The sequence below is a fragment of the Haemaphysalis longicornis genome, unplaced genomic scaffold (assembly GCF_048455015.1).
Source record: "Haemaphysalis longicornis isolate Haplotype H1 unplaced genomic scaffold, Haemaphysalis longicornis Haplotype H1 scaffold_1, whole genome shotgun sequence".
In the NCBI taxonomy this organism is placed as follows: domain Eukaryota; kingdom Metazoa; phylum Arthropoda; class Arachnida; order Ixodida; family Ixodidae; genus Haemaphysalis; species Haemaphysalis longicornis.
Genome location: NW_027526203.1, coordinates 390,935,208 through 390,954,897, shown reverse-complemented (window position 1 = coordinate 390,954,897; position 19,690 = coordinate 390,935,208). Strand labels below are relative to the sequence as shown.

At 43.9% G+C, this 19,690-nt stretch overlaps 1 protein-coding gene across 3 annotated transcripts in view; it reads right to left on the bottom strand.

Moving 5' to 3' along the window:
- The window catches only part of Su(dx) (WW domain containing E3 ubiquitin protein ligase suppressor of deltex), a 46,438-nt gene extending 27,062 nt beyond the window's left edge, over positions 1–19,376 (bottom strand). Inside the window, exons 1-7 of one of the 3 annotated variants that reach the window (XM_077686603.1) lie at positions 19,218–19,376; positions 13,608–13,684; positions 8,505–8,573; positions 8,260–8,401; positions 6,768–6,892; positions 2,996–3,148; positions 63–431 (exon numbers count right to left, since the gene is read on the bottom strand). In XM_077686603.1, coding sequence (XP_077542729.1) covers positions 63–431; positions 2,996–3,148; positions 6,768–6,892; positions 8,260–8,401; positions 8,505–8,553 — 838 coding nt within the window. In that variant the 5' untranslated portion in view covers positions 8,554–8,573; positions 13,608–13,684; positions 19,218–19,376. Of the gene's footprint in view, positions 1–62; positions 432–2,995; positions 3,149–6,767; positions 6,893–8,259; positions 8,402–8,504; positions 8,574–13,607; positions 13,685–18,720; positions 19,118–19,217 lie in introns of those variants that run through there. The other 2 variants (XM_077686604.1, XM_077686605.1) reach the window with 2 other exon arrangements.
- Between the last annotated feature and the right edge of the window lie 314 nt (positions 19,377–19,690).

Here is a 19,690-nt window from a genome sequence, read left to right as displayed (position 1 = left end):
CTCACAACCACTGTGGGGGTTATTGAGACACACAGCCCCTTTGCCCCTTCCAATGAGCGCACCTGGCTGGGATGGCGGCTCTTCTGCTACCGCTGCCGCCGAGGAAGAGCTGCTGGGCCCGGCAAAGTGTGCCGCCGCGCCCTCAGGCCGGGCCCCCCCGCTGCCGGCCGCAGAGCCAGCTGGACGCTGGGGCTGCTGGTCGGGGGGCAGAGTGGGCCCGTTCCCTGCTGCCTCTGCTGCGGTCAAGGGCGCTGCCACAGCTGTGGTCACAGGGGGCTCGGCACTGTTGTGGCTCTTGCGTACACGGACCCTCGCGCCAGCAGGCGTGCCCCACTGCCGGCTGCCCAGTTCAGCCGAGCTACCACTGACGGGACCAGGCACCGATCCGTTCTGCTGCTGGTGGATGGACCCCGAGGACGAACTTTTGGGGGCTGCAACACGGACGCATACGACTGTCACATTTCCCCTCCCACACACACGCTCACACAGAGAGAGAGAGAAACGATGAAAACCGCAATGCAGAGCAACCCAGTTGTGCATTAAGCAGCAATACAGCCCGCAATGGAGTTCAGTTGAGTTGAGCGAAGACGTGGCAATAAATAAAGTAAGAGACCATTTGCATACTGAACATAGCCACTTCAGTGCACAAACACCGTTGAAAGACCAAAAATGTGTCTGCAGGTGCATTTAATGGCTTGAGAGCTAGAATTATTTTTGTCACTATTCCTAAAGAGCTCTTGAATGCAAAAAGTCTCTTACTGTAAACAACCACAAATATCATGAAAACACATGTGCAATTTTGAACTTAAACATATCTTCTGAATGGTTTAAAAAGTGTGTACTCCGTGGCCCTCTTACTCAAAAATTGCACTCAACCTTCAAGAACAATGGTGCAAAAACAGCACCAAAATGTACAGTTAAACTTGCGAATATGGTCATGACACCCCAATAAGAAAAAGTTTTCTTTTTGTTTCCATATCTACATACAGCCACTGTCCCACATGGTTTTAAAAGGGCAGTAGCATGTTTGACAAATCACTGGGTCAGGATTAACATACAAAACACTTATTCAGTCCATGATGAGAGCTGTCAACTCTTTCGTTATCGTGCCTATTCAAAATCGTTCAATTTGAACGATACTTTGGAAGCCCATTCTCCTGGTGTTCCATGCATTTCTGGAACAAGTAAAGCTATTTGGGGTTAGCTCAGAAAATGCCCTTTCAAAATCAGTTTTTAATTTTTGCAATAGAAACATGATTTTTGACACGCGCTTACATCGCCTGGGTGTGGAGAAGAGGTGTGGTCATCGCGCATTACTGCTACCAATGAAGAAGGCATGCCGCTCGTAATTACTCTGCATCAGCGCTTGGTTTTTGTTATCAGGACACAAATGGTGAACGAGACGATTTTTAATCATCAGGTTTGCGCTCCGACAGTAATAATCACTGAAATCGGCTGAACATACCAAGCAATGCCTGTTTGCAAGATTATTTTACGATTTTAGGCAACTGTATTGCCTTCGCACACGTTGTTCAAAGTTGTGTTGTGGTTCTACTTACCACAGGACCACTTGCAACAATTTTGGTTTTGTTTCTGCACCGCGAAGTTCATATTTGGCGCTACTACGCAGTTACCCAACTTCAAGCCTATTTGACATGGCGCCTTCAGCGTCCGTTACTGATCCTCAAAAAAAAAGCATGCTGTTCATGATTTCATCCTGCCCAAACCCAATTTCTGCGATGAGAACTTTTGATGCAAGTCAAAAGGTAGCGCCCAGTCACCAGATATCAGTTCCGACAAGGAGAGCGCTTCAAACCGGCCTTGCACACCGCCAGCTGTTGGCCGGCCAGTTTCATTTCCATACGAGGGCATCTCTGGAGGTCTAGTGTTGCTCCTCTGTAGAACTGTCTATTCAGACGGAGGATTGGTAGTTTCTTTTCGAAAATGTTAGGTGGCGCTCAAAGCAGGAGGCTCAAAGGGCTAAAACTCATCGTGCAACAGCCCCTCGGTAAGAGCTTGTAGGGCTGCAATGGCGAATCAGATGATAATTGCAATTTTTTGTTTGACAAATTGGTGCCTCTGATAATGTCAAACCACCAGATTTCTTCCAGGAAACCACTCGAAATTGCGCATTTTGAAATGGAGGTTGGACTTCACCTCATGGCATGGGCACCACGCGTGCTAACATTTTTTTTATATCTGACAAACTGTTCAGCGCAAGGCAACATTTTTTCTAGGACATGTTTTTGAAAGATTTCCCCACAAAGTGTATATTCATAATTTTTTATACTATTGGTGGTTTGTTATACATAACTCCTTTTTATAATTTTCTATGGCAACTTCACAAAAATTTTGATTTTGATACTTTTTTTCGCAACTATGATATATGAAAACAAACACTGGTATTGTTGGAAAGGGCGTTGAATCATCTTCATTTTATGTTACTGCAGTTAGTGCCTAATTAATATGTTTCGTAGAAAAAAATGTTTTCTTAGACCCCTAAAAATTGGCCAATTTCCTGCAGTAATGAAAGAGTTAATGAACTCTACTTTTAAAGTTTTGCATGTAGGAAATAAGCAAGCAGATGTAATTCCCATTTAGAGAGCACACGATAGATTACCTGGGCCCCAATGTTCTCACCTTGTAATCTCATCTTTGAAACAAAATTTGCCCAAAACATTGATCATTTCCCAAACACACTAATCAGTTGACCAGGTTTGTTATACAAGAATTACTCCAGGTTTCTTTTCAGTGCTCTAGATTTTTTTTTTTCCTGCCAAGGGGGCAGAAAAAAGTTTTTGCCCACACTGCATTTCTACGAATGATAAATGAATACCAGCTAATAGACAGCGCCCCTTTTCAGCTGTCATGCACTGCCCTTTTATGTTGTCTTTGCACCAAGCACTTCTATCATAGCTGACAGGTCGTAGTATAACAACTTGCACATGACAAATTTCAGCCATCTCTTTCTGTCCAACAGGGTCTGGAAAATTACCTTCTCTCCTACTAACTCCTGCAGCTATTCCATCTTTTGGTGGGTACCAGCTCAAATCAACATTCATTCCATCCAAAATAGTCAGCAAATAGCTGTAACTTCGGCCCGGCTTGCTGCCACAACTCAATTCCAATGGCTGCGGAACCTTGTCCACTGAAAGTAAAGCAAAGCAAGAAAACATGTGAAGTTCTAAGTACGCTATACACCTGAACGAGAGCGCCACGAAAGTGCTATTTTAAGGGAGCACTGCTTCACAAAAGTACCGCACACTTCTTCCATTACTATTCCTCTTGGTAATGACAGGGGTGAGACAGCCCAACGAGATTTGGGAGCAGTTTTCGGAGCAGCGAAATTTCGATTTCGGAGCAGGAGAATCTTGATTTGGAGCAGTTAGGGACATTTATTACATCGTCTTGTGAGCTTAAAAAATCATAATTTCAGCACTTTGAAGGGTCAAGTAGACATTCCAATCAGTTTTGAATACACAGAACACTGAAACAGCCTTACGTGAAAGAATTTTTTAAGAGTATCACAAAGTTCTAACTGCACTACCTTTTTCCTAATAGCGGTATTGTGTCAATGCTGTACGCAACACTGACAACAAAACTGCCGCTAACATTATCAAATTTAAGGGCTCTGCAATTGTGGCATGTTTTTTTACCGTTTCATTGCTAAAATTATTATTTTTGTAATTTCAGGCTGCGTTTTACGAACATGCAGTCACAGCAACAGCTGAGCAACTTCGAGCTAACGGTCCCATAGCCCAACCAGCCTACCCATGCATTTCAGTCCCTGGGGCGCACGTTCACCCCATGGTCATTTGAGTAGCGTTACTGTTTAACCACCGAGATTTTGGCATTAAATTTCACTTCGCATACATAAAGTGTTATTAGTCGCGTGCTGTGGCAAACATGCAGTTCTGCAGCTATTGGGCGCTGCCTGAACAGGTCGCGGCGCCACAGTAAAGCCCGCAACTTTCGTGTCGACCGTTCCATCCCCGAGGCTCGAGATCGCGCTTCGAAGCACAGCAACACCTCAGCATTTTATAACAACACAACGAGCCAAAAAGTTCACTTCACGAACCCGATTATAGACGCACGCACCGCGTTTCGCACTCAAGGACAAACCACGCCGAAGTCGTAGGCCCCACATTTCAATTAACTTTTTTTCGAGCCGCGCAACTTCCCGTAAACTGGCACCAATCTCAAACCATATCCCCGCGTTAACGTCACTGTTCAGAGCCACAACAGATAGCATGAATAGACTGGAACCCAGCTGATAGCGTAACATAAACTAGGGAAAATATCGGCGATGCACACTGAGCCACTGAGCGCGTTGGTAGCAGCCAGATCAGGCGGCGGCCATGTTTGTTGCCACAGCGACGCCTAATCGAGAAGGCCGTTTCAGCGAACTCGGACGGAAAGCGAATCGAGTTTTAGAAGCTATCACTTGCTTCGTTTCAGTCTTTCTATTTGTGCCATTTCTCTGTTTGCAATTGACCGACGATAAAAGCGGTGACCGGGATGCTGGAGGCTTCCGTCCCCGCCGAAACTGGCATGAGCATCAAAATCCGTGCCGTTGAGGCTCTTCTGGAGCAGCTCGGCGCAATTTTCGCCATTTTCGTGCTTTTGGAGCAGCTTGGCACAGGAAAATGGAATTGTATCAAAAAGGCGCAATATGCGCAGCTGTCTCACTCCTCTAATGAAAGTTCCCTAATAAAATACATTTTAAAGTATCACATGTCTTCAACCACTTAAGCCATTTATTAGTCAAATTCAATTTGCACCCAAAATAAAAAATAGGACGACACATCCGTCCTCTAAAAGTGCCATGACGACAACATACAACTTTGTTTTATTCAAAGTATTTGGTGTTTTATGGTTCCCTCAGCGCTTGTGGGGCAGCAAATGATGTAGACTAAAGTTTAAGGTTGGGCGAGTTGGCGAAGCATGACAGGATATAAAACCGCGGAAACAACACGGGGACAACACCATGGCACTCACTAGAACTACAACTTTTAATCGACCTGTTCAACTCTTTCCTTACGGCGCCATAGGCCATCGGACACCGAGTTCCGATGATTTCAAACGTCCTGCAGAAGCCGACACCGGCCCCTTGCGGACAACTATCGCCATCTGGCGTATTTGTTGAAAGCTCCTTTTTCGATGGTGTGCACTTCATGGCATGCTCTGCAAAAGCGCACAGCTGTGGCAGGGACTTTGGCAGCTGCTGCTGTGGATTTTTGTCACCCCAGCAGCAGCGATGACTCCAGCAACGATGTGGATTCGTCAGATTTTGGTTCTCATGAAGACGCTCCCATTCAATGGCCTCAGACTTTGACAGGTGCTGCCAGGAAAGGTTTGTTTTTGGCTTCGCACTGTCTGTATGAACAAAACCTGCATCCTATCAGACCACTAAGGTTTTACTTTTATGTGTAGGGTTTGGATAGCAGGGGGCGGGGATATTTTGCTAAATGCACCGCGTCATATCGCATTGTCCCCTTTAAGGTAGCCTGGCACTTGTGTCAGATTAGCGCTGCGGAGCAACGTGCGAACCTTCTCAAGAGAGCTGAATTTTTTTTTTGTTTTTTACCACAGACATGATAGGGATTTTGTGTGAGAACGCAAGCAAGTATGCCTGGATGCATATCCTAGAGAGACCGACTTACTCTCGCGTCGCTTTGTGTAGTGGCACAGCCATCAGGGCCGCTAGGTTGACGGGCCCACAAAAATCCAAAACTCCGTGTACAGCGTTGATATAAATATTGAATCACACCTTAGGAACGTAGGAACAACTTATATGAGAATTCCTAAAATAATTTTTGGGTCAGTACAATCGCTTACATTGTGTGTATACTTTTTTGGGTATATTTTTTTGTTTATTTGACCAATCAACTGTAAATAATTGTATCTTTCACCTAACTGCTCTTATGTGTTTGAAGGAGCAATCTATAAGCTACAATTTCATGCATAGCATTGCTAAATGTGTCCAGTAGCTCAAGAGAAAAAAAAAAAGTTTCGTGGAACCACTCAAAATCGGCTGTTTTTCCGCTGTTTTTCAAGCATACATAAAGTAGCGCTCTTTTTAATCAAAATTCCCAACTCTTAAGCATTCTTTTTCATGCCTGTTTCACTATATGTGATGCTTGAGCAAGCGACAGTGGTCATTGAACATGAATATGACCAGGAAACATTGAATTAAGCCGGTGGATCACCGTTAGTAGAGTAGTTTTATGGGACAATTGAACAGCTATGTTCAACTGTTGGCACCTTTGTGCCAATATAGACAATAAAATTTTTAGTTTTCCTGTCATAGATACAGGTCCTGCACGTGTTCGTTTGAAATTATTTGCATCAATGTAAAAATTTATCATGGCCATATTTATAATGCTGGAGGCCTAAAATGTTATTTTGCCTGCCTATTTTTGGCACTTAAAAGGCACTTTTTCAATGCCTAAAAATCTGGCCTTTAGTCATAAGTCTAGCGTGGGAAAGTAGCTGGTTAGTCATATGCTTATTCTCTATTTTCCTCACCAAATAGCTTCTGAAGTCTGCGTTTAAAGTGGTATCAGTGTTATATTAATAGTGTTATATTAGCGAGGCAACTTTTCATGAGAACCTAATTTGTATTTTGTCTTCATGGTCCCTTTAAGCCTATGATACAATGCACAAACCACTAGTCATGCAGAGTTATGCAAGAACACACAACTTCATGTGCATACACACGCACCATCATAAGAAAATGGCTGCAACACAACGAACAGAATACTCACATTTTCCATCTGCTTTTTCTAATACGTGATACAGCTCGAGGCAGCCTTCTCCAAGCAGCGCATCTTTCATCAACGAATTGTGATTAAACACGCGAAAATGAAGTTTCGAATAGGGCGTCACCAAGCTGTAAACAAAGTAAAACGTAGCACAGTAAGCATGTGATGCACACAATGGAGTCTCTACTATCAAACTACACATTACTTCTAAGAACAAAGAAATGATGTTTTGTTGTCCCCATACACAGAATCCTGAACTTGAGTTAAAGTCTGATCCATCTCCAAAGATACAACCCCAAGCTTTAATGAATATATCCCCCCAAGCTTTAACGAATATATCCATCCTACCAAGCAGGAATGCGAATACAAATCAGAGTGCACAAATAAATAATTACAATTTATTTGCTGTCTTTTTGTCCATATTTACAAGCATAATAGATAAAACAATCACATACAGCCAGGATAATAAAACAGATATCCAGTTATGATAATAACATATTTATATGAATTGTGGCTGTTTGATTGCTTCTGCAATTAACCATTGGGGCACGCAAAGAGAGGATGAGCACATAAGCTGGCAGTACTTTTACTGTCCTTTGAAGAGAAGCTGTCTATGCCCCACTGATGGCGACATTGCCAGGAACGCACTGCAGAAAAGCCAACTCTATCGGATGATGATGATGATTGTGGGTGAAGTAAAATATGGTTCAAACTCGAAGCTTTCTCTGGTCGAAAGCCAATGTCTTCAAAGTCCACAGTCAAAGTCCAAAACCCAGATCGTTACGCCCAAAATACATTGCAGGAAAGCCAACTCACACAATGGGTTTCCACAAGGCACAAAGGTTTCCACAAAACACGTGTCCTTGTCTTCTGTGTGCACTTCTGTGCACTTAAGATGAACGTTATGGAATAACAACTCGCCCGAACACAAGCCCTTCTGCACATCAAGCGCCTCAAGGAAAAAAACGCTTCCTGTGGTCGGAATCGAACCTGGGTCCCTTGTGTTACGAAGCCGATGTCTATTCGACTGCCCTATTCCAACACAGTCAAAGCAGTTTGGACTTTGGACTTCGACTCTGACTCAGGTTGCATGGGAGAAGGCTTGCATTTTAACCATCTTTTTCTTTAAAAAGGGTATTTAATTTTTACTAAAATTTTTCCACCTAGAGCATTGCCGTATCTTAAATAAATAAATCTTTTACCACCCATGACAAGTGAAAAATTTTCTTAGCAAAAAGAGGCCCCATATAATACATAGTTACGCCCTCCGTTCTTTAGAGCCTTATACACACACCACCCTTGAAAGCTTTTTGTAGCATCTTAAGCACACAGGTAAGTTAACAACACTACAAAATGATGTCGATGTCAAACAGTGCGAAGTTCGATCAGCTCTACAAGACTGGTCTGGTGTACTGGTCGGAGAGAATGGGCATGTCTACCAAAGCAGAACGCAAACGCCAAACTGAGCAATCAAGTGCTGGTGGACAACACTTACACAGGAAACTGTTCATCCCATTTAGGATTGGAAGTACTCTTGCTGTACTCTGTTTTAACAGGCACGCCACCATCCACACTGAGCTCAACATAAGGATCTGGCTTGAATAGGATTCCCGATGAATTCAACTTTGCTGAAACGACTGCAAAAGTAAAAGATGCAAAGGACATTTCAGGGGACCCAAACATGGCAACAGCTCACAGTGGCAGCAACAGTGATATATAGCAATAGTTGGTAAGACTCGCCTGTTACATTGAGTTCAAAGAGCGACCCACTTGAAGAGCCCTCTGACATCTTCTAATTTCCACCTACCACTGGAAGAGAAACAGGAAGCAAAAAGGAGGTCACGCAAAGAACTTAGGAGCATGGGAAAAAGCTTCCAAGTGCTTTGCACAGTGATACAACTGCCAATTGCAATGGACAATTGTAAGGCGAGATACCAAGGGCATACACATGGTGAATGCATGCCCAAGCACAAGGGTATAAACAGCAAAAAACAGCAGAGTTTTCCAACTCATGAAACTGATTTCTTGATATGGAGGGTGGTTATGACCTAATATAAGCCTACAACTGAATCAAGCACACGGTCATCCAGAAACTGCAATACTGAAACTACGCAGAACTTGGTGGGAACTTTCACCACACACAGCAAGCTCCAATGCCCTACACGTGGCCAGCAGGAGATGAAGTACTGCATGCTTTATTTCTAAGGGCTGCTAATGTAGATATAGAGAACAAGCTGCCCAAAAACACGTATGAGCATGAAACTGGTATCTTCAGATGGGGATGCAAGGGTCCCAGTGGCTAAGGTGAACAATCGTCCAGCTCACCCAGCAGATTTCCAATGCTTACCATCTTGGTATTTTGACACCACGTTCCTTGCCCCCCTTTTCCCCCCCAACTTATGTAATGCACTCAGTATTGTGGCTAAGGAGCAGTGGCTAAGGAGCAGGTTTGATTGCAGGCTGTAGCAGCTGTTGTTCTAATGATGGCGAAAAACAAACATGTGTGACGTGCACGCACAAATTGGAGACTGCAGGTGGCCTAAATTAATGTATGGTCGTCCCCTACGTTGCATCTCACAGCCTCGGTGTAGCACAGGAGCATTAAAACCCAACTCAAACGACAATGGCTAAGGGAGAATTTTGAGGAAGACTGGAATCAACAGGGAATCAAAGAGGGCATGTGCAAAGCCTGTAAACCAGCCTGGAGCACTAGAGGACTCTTTAAACTAGTGGGGCTTATAGCTGCCCAGCAACTGAGGCTCAGCAACCCAAAGCATTATGCGAAGCCAAAAGCAGAACAGGTTCAATTAGATCCTGAGGCTATTCTGCTCCCCCATATGAATTAGTCTACTCCCATTAATACGAGGACCGCAGGAGACTTCGAATTAACTGAACTTCCAATCAAACAAACAAAAAAGAATTGCGGCAGCTTCCCATTGGGGGTGCAAAGAATGGACAAACAGCGAAGCTGGCAGCCCCACCAGGCTTATTCTTGGTTTAGCTAACTTTATGCGTGGTTATGCTTGGAGAGACTGCCAAGTTGTTTGCGTGGTCTCAATATTAGCCCCCCAATGATCAATGAACACTTGGTCATAGAAGTATGTACAATGTACACGTGCCCACCTGCTTAGTGGTGAAGGCCACCGTTCGGCTTGTGTGGTCTGGCGTGTAGGACGCTAATTCAGAAGTTGATTAACCTTATCACTTCTTGGCCTTTTGGCTTGTTTCATTTTAGCATTAACACTTTCGGCCCTAATTTCTTTTATTTCAAGCAAAACAGTTTTTTCTGTGTATTTTCCTAAATTTTAGGGTCCCATAAGCCCACAAACGAAAAATAGAGCTGGAAGTAAAAGTAATAACAGATTTATTAATGAGGCAATTAATTAAGACGTCTGGCAATTAAAACTTTTGTGTAGAGCAATGACATCACTTTTGCACAGTTTCCTAAACGTTACGACTACATGAACCTACAGACAAAATTTATTGATTTACAAGCTTGGGAATAAAACTGAGACCGCCATTTTTTTTCAGTCAGTGTCGTAATTTCAACTTCCCCGGAGGTTTTTATTTTTTGTAGCGAGTATCTCAACTAAAATGAAACAGGGATATCTATCGCTATAGGCATCACTTTATTAAAACGGGCTCAAGAACTGAATCCCTTCCCGTTCCACCGAGGTATAACAAACATTGCACAAACAATTCCCCCCAAAACTAGCACTTTTGGTTTCGTTCTCTATGCGCCAGAGGAACTACAATGTGATGGCGTAAATAGACGCCGCCAGGCCGAAAGGGTGAAATCTTGCTAAAGCAGGAATTACGCACTTGCCTACTTCATCCAATAAATTTTGGCGTAAGGAATGTCAACCCTGCTAATATTGGAGTGCGCGATGTGAAATTTTTAATGCCCAAGTGGCCCGAGGTGAAGTTTGTGCATGTGAGAGGTCACTTTGACGTGTCATTTACCATTGTGGGGTTTAACGCATCGATGCTACACAGGTGATGAGGTGCGCCATAGTAGAAGGCTCCAGATTAATTTTGACCCCCTGATCTTTAGCGTGCACCGAAATATCAAACACACGAGTGCTTTTGCTTTCCGCCTCCATCAGAAAGGCGGCCGCTGTGGCCGGGAAACGAACCCATGTCCTTGGGGCTCGGCAGCACGACGTCATAGCCACTGAGCCACCGCGGTGGACGGTTGCTTTGACGTAATGGACAGCCAAAAAAGATTCTATGCCCTCCTTCAACAAAGCGGCAAATATTTTAACTGACCCCAGGGGAAAAGTTCTTGGCAAAGAACGTGAGAGTTCACAAAAGAGAGACTAGTTCCACATAAACGAATGAAGCCACTGCGTGTGGTAAACTTGTATTTGGTTGCCACTATGCCCCACTGATGCCTTGCTCACTTCCAGTTATTTATACTGCGAACAGCAGCCAGTTGTTTGGCATGATAAAATTGCGGCAGAAAAAAAAATGAAAAGAAAAAAGAAAACAAGGGAGAGAGAAATGTGTTGTTTAATTAGCAATTTCTCAGCAATTAAGACACCTTTTGCCATTGCACAAACACTGACACCTACAGAAAAGCAACTTTCATCTGAAACAAGCCTACTCCAGTGTTTCTTCAATTTCCAATATACATTATAATGTCAATTAGCTCAGCAACTGTTCTACCCTGCAATGGTCTTTTTTTTTTTTTCTTTTGACCATCGATTCTATAATTGGCCCAGTCAATAGAGTGTTAATACCCCTGAAGGCCCCTATCTCAACTCTTTCCATACTAGGCCCACAAAGCCTTGCTAGCCCACCAATGAATTTCAAACTGTTCCACAGCCTCTAGAGGTACATTGCCTCATCTGGTCTGTTTCATCTTCTGTGCGGCAGCCACCACCTCGTGGCAGCAATTTTTTTAACCGTCAGCGAAAATAGAATGGCACTGTAGTTTTGGGGAAGAAAAATGGCGGTCTTGCACACGTTCCCAACGATGCTACAGATGATGCCAGATTGTTGGACTCCAGTTCTGAGAGTGACAACAGGAACTGGCTCTGAACATTAGCGGCAGCTAATTGGTCAGATTAGATATTGTCCGCCTGGGTTTGCTTGCCTGAGTGACCAGTTTGGCTTTTTTTATCGATATCACAAATGTTGTCCTCACATTCATAGCCTTGCTTTTTTATGCCAGTTTTTACTTCATACTACAGTGTCAGCACCCCTCGTTTTGCAGACATGGTGGGGAATAGTTATGGCAGAGCACAGCTATTGTGGCAAATAGTGACAGAGAATTCAAATGAACAATAAGACGAGGCAAGGAAGACAGCGTCAAACACAAAAAGGGGAGCAGCGCTGATACAGAGATAACCAAATCTGCACGAGCCATCAAATATGGCAGCACACGCATACTCTTGAGCTGGCGTTAAATTGACAAAGCACGTTGTTGAGGGGGAGTGTGCAGGACCACTCTGATCAGCCATGGAACACAGGCCACGTATTCGAACCTCGGGGCCTCATTCCCCAAAGAATTCACGGGATTTCAAGAAGAAAAAAAATCCCAAAACTTTCAAGGCCCATGAAAATTGAATGTTCTATTCGAAGGACCTGTACATTTCTCATTTGACCATCAAATCAGACAGACAGGCGATGGTGCACAAGATTGGGATAAAAAAAAAAAAAAAAAAAAAAAAAAGAGACGACTCTGTTCAAAGTTGCTATCTGGGGACACCCACTTCTGCAGATAATGCACATCACTGGGGGAGGGCACAACTTAAACGACACTGGGAATGATACAAATTACGGGAGACTACGCGGATCTTCAACATGTGACAAAACCTGGACACAGGAATTTTCCTGTTTCACCTAAATAAAAAAAAACGGATGCTGCACCTGGGATCGAAGTCGCATCCTTGGAACATCGAATTCAATAAAATCAATTTATATGGCAGCTTTAAAATATAAAAAACTATAGTTCATCTCACAAGCTAGCTGCAGCACTGTGGAGGCTACATTGTTATCAATAGTGCGCCCACTGAGGGCGCCTAATCCGCCGTGAAGGGGGTCCTGAAAGGACACTCCCTTCTCCCCTCTCGGCAAGTGGCACCGCACGGCCCCGGCGCCTTTTGTCGCTTCCTTCGCGGTGAGTTAGGCGCCCTGAGGGGGACAACAATGTAGCCTCCACAGTGCTGCAGCTAGCTTGTGAGATGAACTATAGATCTGCCCCCTCCGAGTCATTTCCCTGCCTTCGTGAGCACATACTCTGACATGACCTGTCAAGTACAAACACCTGCCTCCATTACCAATGCAGCATTTTTGGAACTGTGTAGTATGCAAGAAACCTTTTCTTCTTCCACCTATTAGCGCTAGCCAAACACCTGTTGCACAATAAACTGGCCATTTTCATAAATTGGACAGTAACCGAATAGATCCTTGCCTGACAAATTTCTTTTCCCCTCTTGGCCCGTAGCCCATTTTCCAAGGGCTCACTAAAAGAAAACATACCTGTTCACAGAGGCGCCAACCCAGTGAAGGAGGCTTGTGCCGTCAGCAAGCAACTTTCATTTGCCCATTCAGGAGCCCTGCCCTCTCGTCCATGAAACAACAGTCACAGTGTGCGAGAGCTAGCAACCGTCCACTTGTTTTTCAGACCAGGCACGCGACGTCAAAGCACACGTGACAACACGGCTAGACACATACGCATAGTCCTCCGTCACTGTCTGCAGTGCTGAAGGGGGACACGCGTCACAATGGCATTTCATTCGGCTCACCACTTGCCCTTCAATGCCAACAAAATGAACAAAACGGTTCCCACCACAAGGGTTCACTGCTAACAGGAGCCACCAGGAAAAAAGCACTCGCCTGGAATTAGTCAGTAAACCAGGGACGTCACCAATTGAGGCCGTAGATCACAGCAGCAATTCATGCTGGCCAGCAAGCTAAGGGGAGAAAGAGAGAGAGAGAGAAAGACAAAGGGATAGAGAGAGGGGGATGCATCCAGGTGAAATAAGCCAATAAACAGTTACGCCTGACAATAAGCAGAAAACACAATGCAAGCAGGAAGCAATTGCAAGCAACAGCACTGCAAGCTAGAAACAGCGATTAGACAACCCTATACAGTCAGTGTTCTTATAAGAAAATAACAGAATAAATCGAACACTGCTGAGAAAGCAGTTCAATCTCCACTGTTACCCACCCTCCACATTTACTGCTACATATCACGATGCTAGTGCTTTCAGCGGAGTTTACAGTCCAACAAAACCTTTCATGCTGGAAGTTCACAGGCTCAACTCGCACATCTACAGTATGTGGCTTATGCATGCAGAGTCTAACGTCAAGACAACCTACAAAGCATGGAAGTCTAATACCAAAGTCACCGACAATCATAACACTGAACATTTTTTTAAGAATTATAGGAGCAGGGTGAACGCGATTCCTCTCCTCACTGCATTCCTTCCTGGCATGAGGAGCAAAGTCAGCGTCACCCTGCTTCTATCTCAGTTTTCCCATGCCAGAGCACAAAAAAACACCTAAGTAGCAGAGGACTTTCACATTTCGCTAATTTATATATATGTGTGTGTGTGTGTGTCAGTGTGTCAAACCGAAAAAATACCGGTTCAGTTACAATTCTGATTCAGGTGAAATCATTTTGTTCCGGTTCAATAAACTCACATACCGAACCGGTTCGCGAACCGGTTCGATAAGTGAAATTACCACTGAAATTAGAACAAAACATTTAGTAGTTTAAAACGACAGTCAAATCAAAGTACAAACAAAAATTCAAAATGCTGCTCTTCCCCAAGGGCAGTGGCGCAATTGCAAAAGAAACTTTAAACAATTACGAGATATCAAAAACAGATGAAGTGGCGACGATTTACCACCTACTTTCTCGCCCAGACTTTGTTGTCCTAGCAACTATTCATAAAGCCACCGCCAAGAGATATGACGGTGGGATATATTTTCTGCTCTTTCCTTTTTTGTTGAAATCACAACGTCGCTATGGAATCGCCCATCACGCTAACCTTGAAGCTTTAAATTTAGGCCTGCATACTGGCGTTCAAATACCAGCGCTAATACCAATGGCGCACATTTTTATATTTGTAACAAAACAGAAAAATCTTACAACCGGCACATAAATACTACCAATAGATTAGATTATTTGGTCACCCTGAATAATTTGTTGCTGTCACCTTATCGAGTGTTAGCCACACTTTTGTCAAAAGCAAGCTTTAGTTAACACTCAGTCACTGCATTATCACTCTGATCACTGCAATACCTTTTGCGATAGCTATACCGGATGTGTGCATAACAATCAGTATGTCATCGTACGGCCTGACCCCCGGCCAATGTTCCGTGTTCTACATTGTGGAATCTTATAACAGGTTATGCTGTTACAAAATGAAAGGGAAATTTGACGCGCGGAGCATGAGATGGGACTTTTTTGGGACGCTCTTTAATTCATCCACAGCAGTACTCCCCTCCGGAACGAGTAGCAGTAGAAGCAATGTAGCGAGTTGGGGAGTCAGTACAAGTGCACCTTCGAAAAAAAAGCAGATCTGAAAGAGACAAAACTGCAGAACTAGCAGAAAAGATGATCGCTGGGCGAATGGGACAGTGTGAGGTACCGGCCTGCCTTTCTGCACGTGTCATCTGCTTTATTGTTTGTTTCTGCTTCCAAAACAAGGACGAGGGCAGCAGTTTCTTGCCAAGGGATTAAGTGCACACCTTAACAGTTTTCCCTGACATATCTGTTGTTATTTGTATATGTAAAAAACGGAATTTGCCCACTGTACTGTCCTTAAAAACTGACCACGGAACTCACTTCCTTTGCATTAATGTTATGAAAGGCAAGGCAAAAAAAAAAAAGTATAGAGCAATAATCACGTTTTGGTGCTTTTTTTTACTTATTCGGTTTTACTTACTTTTTGCGTAATATTTTAAAACAATGTGATTCGCCTTTTCTTTTTTGTTGTTTTCCGTGTAAACACATTGTTTTTTAAAACTAGCGCATTTGATGCGTCGTGCTATATCTCTGCTCCGAGGCGCAGCTTATGTTTCAGGCCGACACTTATTTTAACTCGCTGGTGATATTAAACGTGGATCAAAAGCTCGATACACGGACGTTCTCGATTTCCATCTACTTCAGAAAAACGGTCGTGGGGAAGGGATATCGAGGCCACTTGTGGTCAGCAGCAAACGGCTTAGGCACTGAGCAGCTCCTGCGGTCACACTTGTCAAGTATTAACAATTTGCAGGTGTCGGACTTTTTAAACAAATTATTAAATGCAAAAAGTTTGCCCACATCGGGTGTGGGCTTTCACTGTTTTGCAGTGGAGCCCTCCTGCAGCCTCATCGCTCAAATAAAGTCGCAGCTAGGGAAGGGCAAAGTCGTTTTATATCCCCTGCAAGCTGCCGAGAATCACATTTCGTTTGGTCAACTTGCATTACGCTCGGGCTTCCAGCAGCAACAGACCGTTGCTAAATTGGTGCTCATTCATTTCCCCTGTTGTTACATACAGCGTGATAATGTTCAATTGTCTGGAGGGGAAAGTGCACGAGCGGGTATGAAGTTGATGGTACGTGAAAGGAAAAAAGGCCTGAATTGCATTGACTGAGCAATATCAACAACGGAGGGTTGAAGCATTTCGGCATGAAGCGGTAACCGTTATTATATAAATTATAGCTGGCATATATATTGCAAAATGCATGCTTTTTGAAAAATTTTGAACTAAGGAGCAGAGAACCAGAAAAACCATTTTTACAAATGCACCATGCTGTTTCATCAAGATGCTATAGACCTGCACCAAAGCACTCGTAAATAGATCATGGATCTGTGGTCCTCATTGCTAGAATGCACAATATTTTACAGGGCAGAACATGCTACTTAAAACTCAGTTTCAAGCACACAACAGTATCCACAACTGTTCAACCGCTGACATGTTCATGCTGGAATCTTGCGTAGTAACTGCAATTAATTGTTCAATTAATTGTTAATTGTTCAATTAACTTAGTCCGTATGTGACAGCCCGCAATAAACAAAGCTACGAAATCCCAAGCTGAATAGCGACAAACTGACTGTCACTCTGGAGTAGTGCTGCCCCCTTTCAGAAACGAGGCTGTACATGCCAAGCATTTTTATATGGGCAAACAGGAAAAAGCGCACTTCATAAAAGGGCAGTATTGGGCATTTGGCCAGAGCTCAATGCAAAGGAATAAAAATTCCACCTGCTTCGGAAGGCAGGCAGTCCAACTTGTTGTATCGGATGTCGGAAATAATGTGATAACCTGCATTCTCAACAGCCCTACACAGCCCTGTACATAAGGAGTGGTATGGTTTTCCCTAGCCTGGGAGAGGGCTGACTGCATCGTCGTGCTACACAAAGCAGCAAAATGCCACCTGGCATAATGGCTTCCCTAGTCAAGTAAAATTTCCCTAGCTGAGGAGAATTTAATCCCAACAACATAGTTTTAACACTAATAACTCAGCAACTCAAGGAAGCAAGCTCCCATGATTCCATGCTAAAACAAACCTAGTATAATACTGCCCGCTTCTACATACAAGTTGCCTTATGCACAGCACTTGCAACCGCGAAATGTAGCAATACAAGGGCAACACACAATTAAACCAACATGGACATTATTTGTTGTAAGTTTCCAGGCTGAGCCTAAAGTTGCTCGGCCACAAAAAATTCAAAGCCAAAGCTTAATGTTCACAGGTGGATGAATTATTTTACAACAGTGAGAAAGGAAGGTAATTTTTTTTTATTCTTTCTGGCATAAAACATTTTAACCTCACTCAAGGGGTAAACTTGTATGTTGAATTTTTTATGGCCTATGAACTTTCGGTATGGCCCAGAAGCTTTCTACAAATAGTACTACCCACGTAAAAGATACAGTAGGCAAAAAAAAAAAAGTCTTTAAAGCTACCCACTGAAACTACGCGGGTCTAAGGTATATTTTTGTATGAATACATTGACTTTCAACTGCAGTGGTCCTAAATATGTCCAAAATGGCATCAGACTTCAAAGAGCCCACACGTGGTAACAGCCCCATAGGTCCAACAAGCTTTGTTATTGTTCTCTTATACAATGCTCCAATTTGAAAAACAACATTTGTGTGTGCGCTAAATACGTGTTTGCATCACTCAACCAAGCAGCCAGGTTAAATGATACAGACAGGTATGGAGCACGAATAAAAAGGCGATTATCAACACTTTGATTCACAATGAAGCACAAGCTGCAAGGTAAACAGAAAACGTCATTTCAGCAAGACCATGTCACTGGTTAAGGCAAAATAATTCAATGTGCTTATAGATAATGGCTTTCAGAGAAAGCGAAAATAAAAACGTATTCACCCCATTATACAAAATCAATAGAGGAGCTTCGCCACCAACACCTGTTTGCAAAACGTCGCCTCCCGCCGTCGAACTAAAAATCGAGATGAACATGAAGCGCTAGGTAACATCACTGCGGTATTTCGTATTGATGTGCAATGACCATCAGTCTTAGCTCTGATATTTACGGAGCGGAATTTGACCGCACACCACGGCGGTATCGGGGTAAACAGTTCAGGCTAAACTAACGTCGAACAAATGCGCAGCGTAATTATCAGCATAATAGCCGCATAACAACGTTCTCGTTACTACTAACCGATAAGTACGGCTAAAAAAAAATTTAGGTGGGGAACATGATCAACCTGCATAGCGGTGCCTCATGCCTACCACCGATGCTGACGCACTGCGATTACACCAGACTTCGCGCAATGCGTCAGACACGGACCTTGGTCGGTCGGATAGCCTTTCCAGAAACATGTTAGCCAGCAGATAACGAACCCGTGCTGGTCAGCTGCTCGTCGAGCAAGCTAAAGGGCTCAGGACTTGTGCATCAAGAAGCACAGCAACTAGCAATTTGCAGGGCGCAAGCAGAATAAACATTTTCGCTTCAAGTCGAGCGTACTGATGGGGTAGTTGTCTCACCTCTTTACATGCGGAGAAAACGTCGGAAAGCCGAAGGGAATCTCCTCGCATCCCTTAGGCCTAATGTCACTCCGCGACGAGCACTAGGCAACGCTCGCTGCTCGCATACGAACGAAACTGTACGCGCACGCCAGTATCGGTAGAGCTCTTTTAGCTAGGCGGCTGAGGTAACCCGACTCGCTGTTCCTGCCAAAGGCGGAAACATAACGGAGCCGAAAGGGGCCTCCCCGAAGCTTCTCTTCCCTCCCTCCCGACAGCACGGGCAAGAAATCGGCAACAGCACTGCCAGGCGGCAATAACGGTTCACCTCAATTCACGCTTACGGCACGGTGGGACTGGCCTGAAGCCTGCACAATATTTGTTGCACAAACCAATTTAACGCCCATACACGGAGACGAAAGCAAATAATTTGCCGAGCGTAACCTTGGCTCACACAAAATACATGAAAAGCAGTGAGCACACGGTTGATCAAACACATAGCACGACAATTATCTTACCTTGCATACTCATAAAATTCGATAACACGGGCCTAAACACAACGATCAAGCTGGCGACCATTTAAATTAAGAACCAACGGTCACATCACTACAACTCCCTCCGCAAGATGATAAGAATCCACCATTTGTTATCACGTGATTTTTTTTTTTCTGACTTCCTGTTCTATGAAACATCTCGCCGAATCTCGTTGAGGCGTTACGTTGCAACGCGACACGCAGTCTGCGATACTGGCGATATCCCAGCGCGCCTGTGCAGAGTTAAAAAGTTTATTTTCACACTTTCCAGCGGTTTTAGGAAGTGTTACAGACATCGCCGAATCACGGAAAGAGATTAAGCTGTAACTGGTGTTAACAATGCAGAAACTGCATGTTTCTACGCCGAGGTTTGGTCTGAAAAGGGGAAAAAAAAGCGAAAAGCTAAATTTATTCAGCTGTAGTAACGTTGGCTTCGTTGAAATGCATTTAGCGAACGA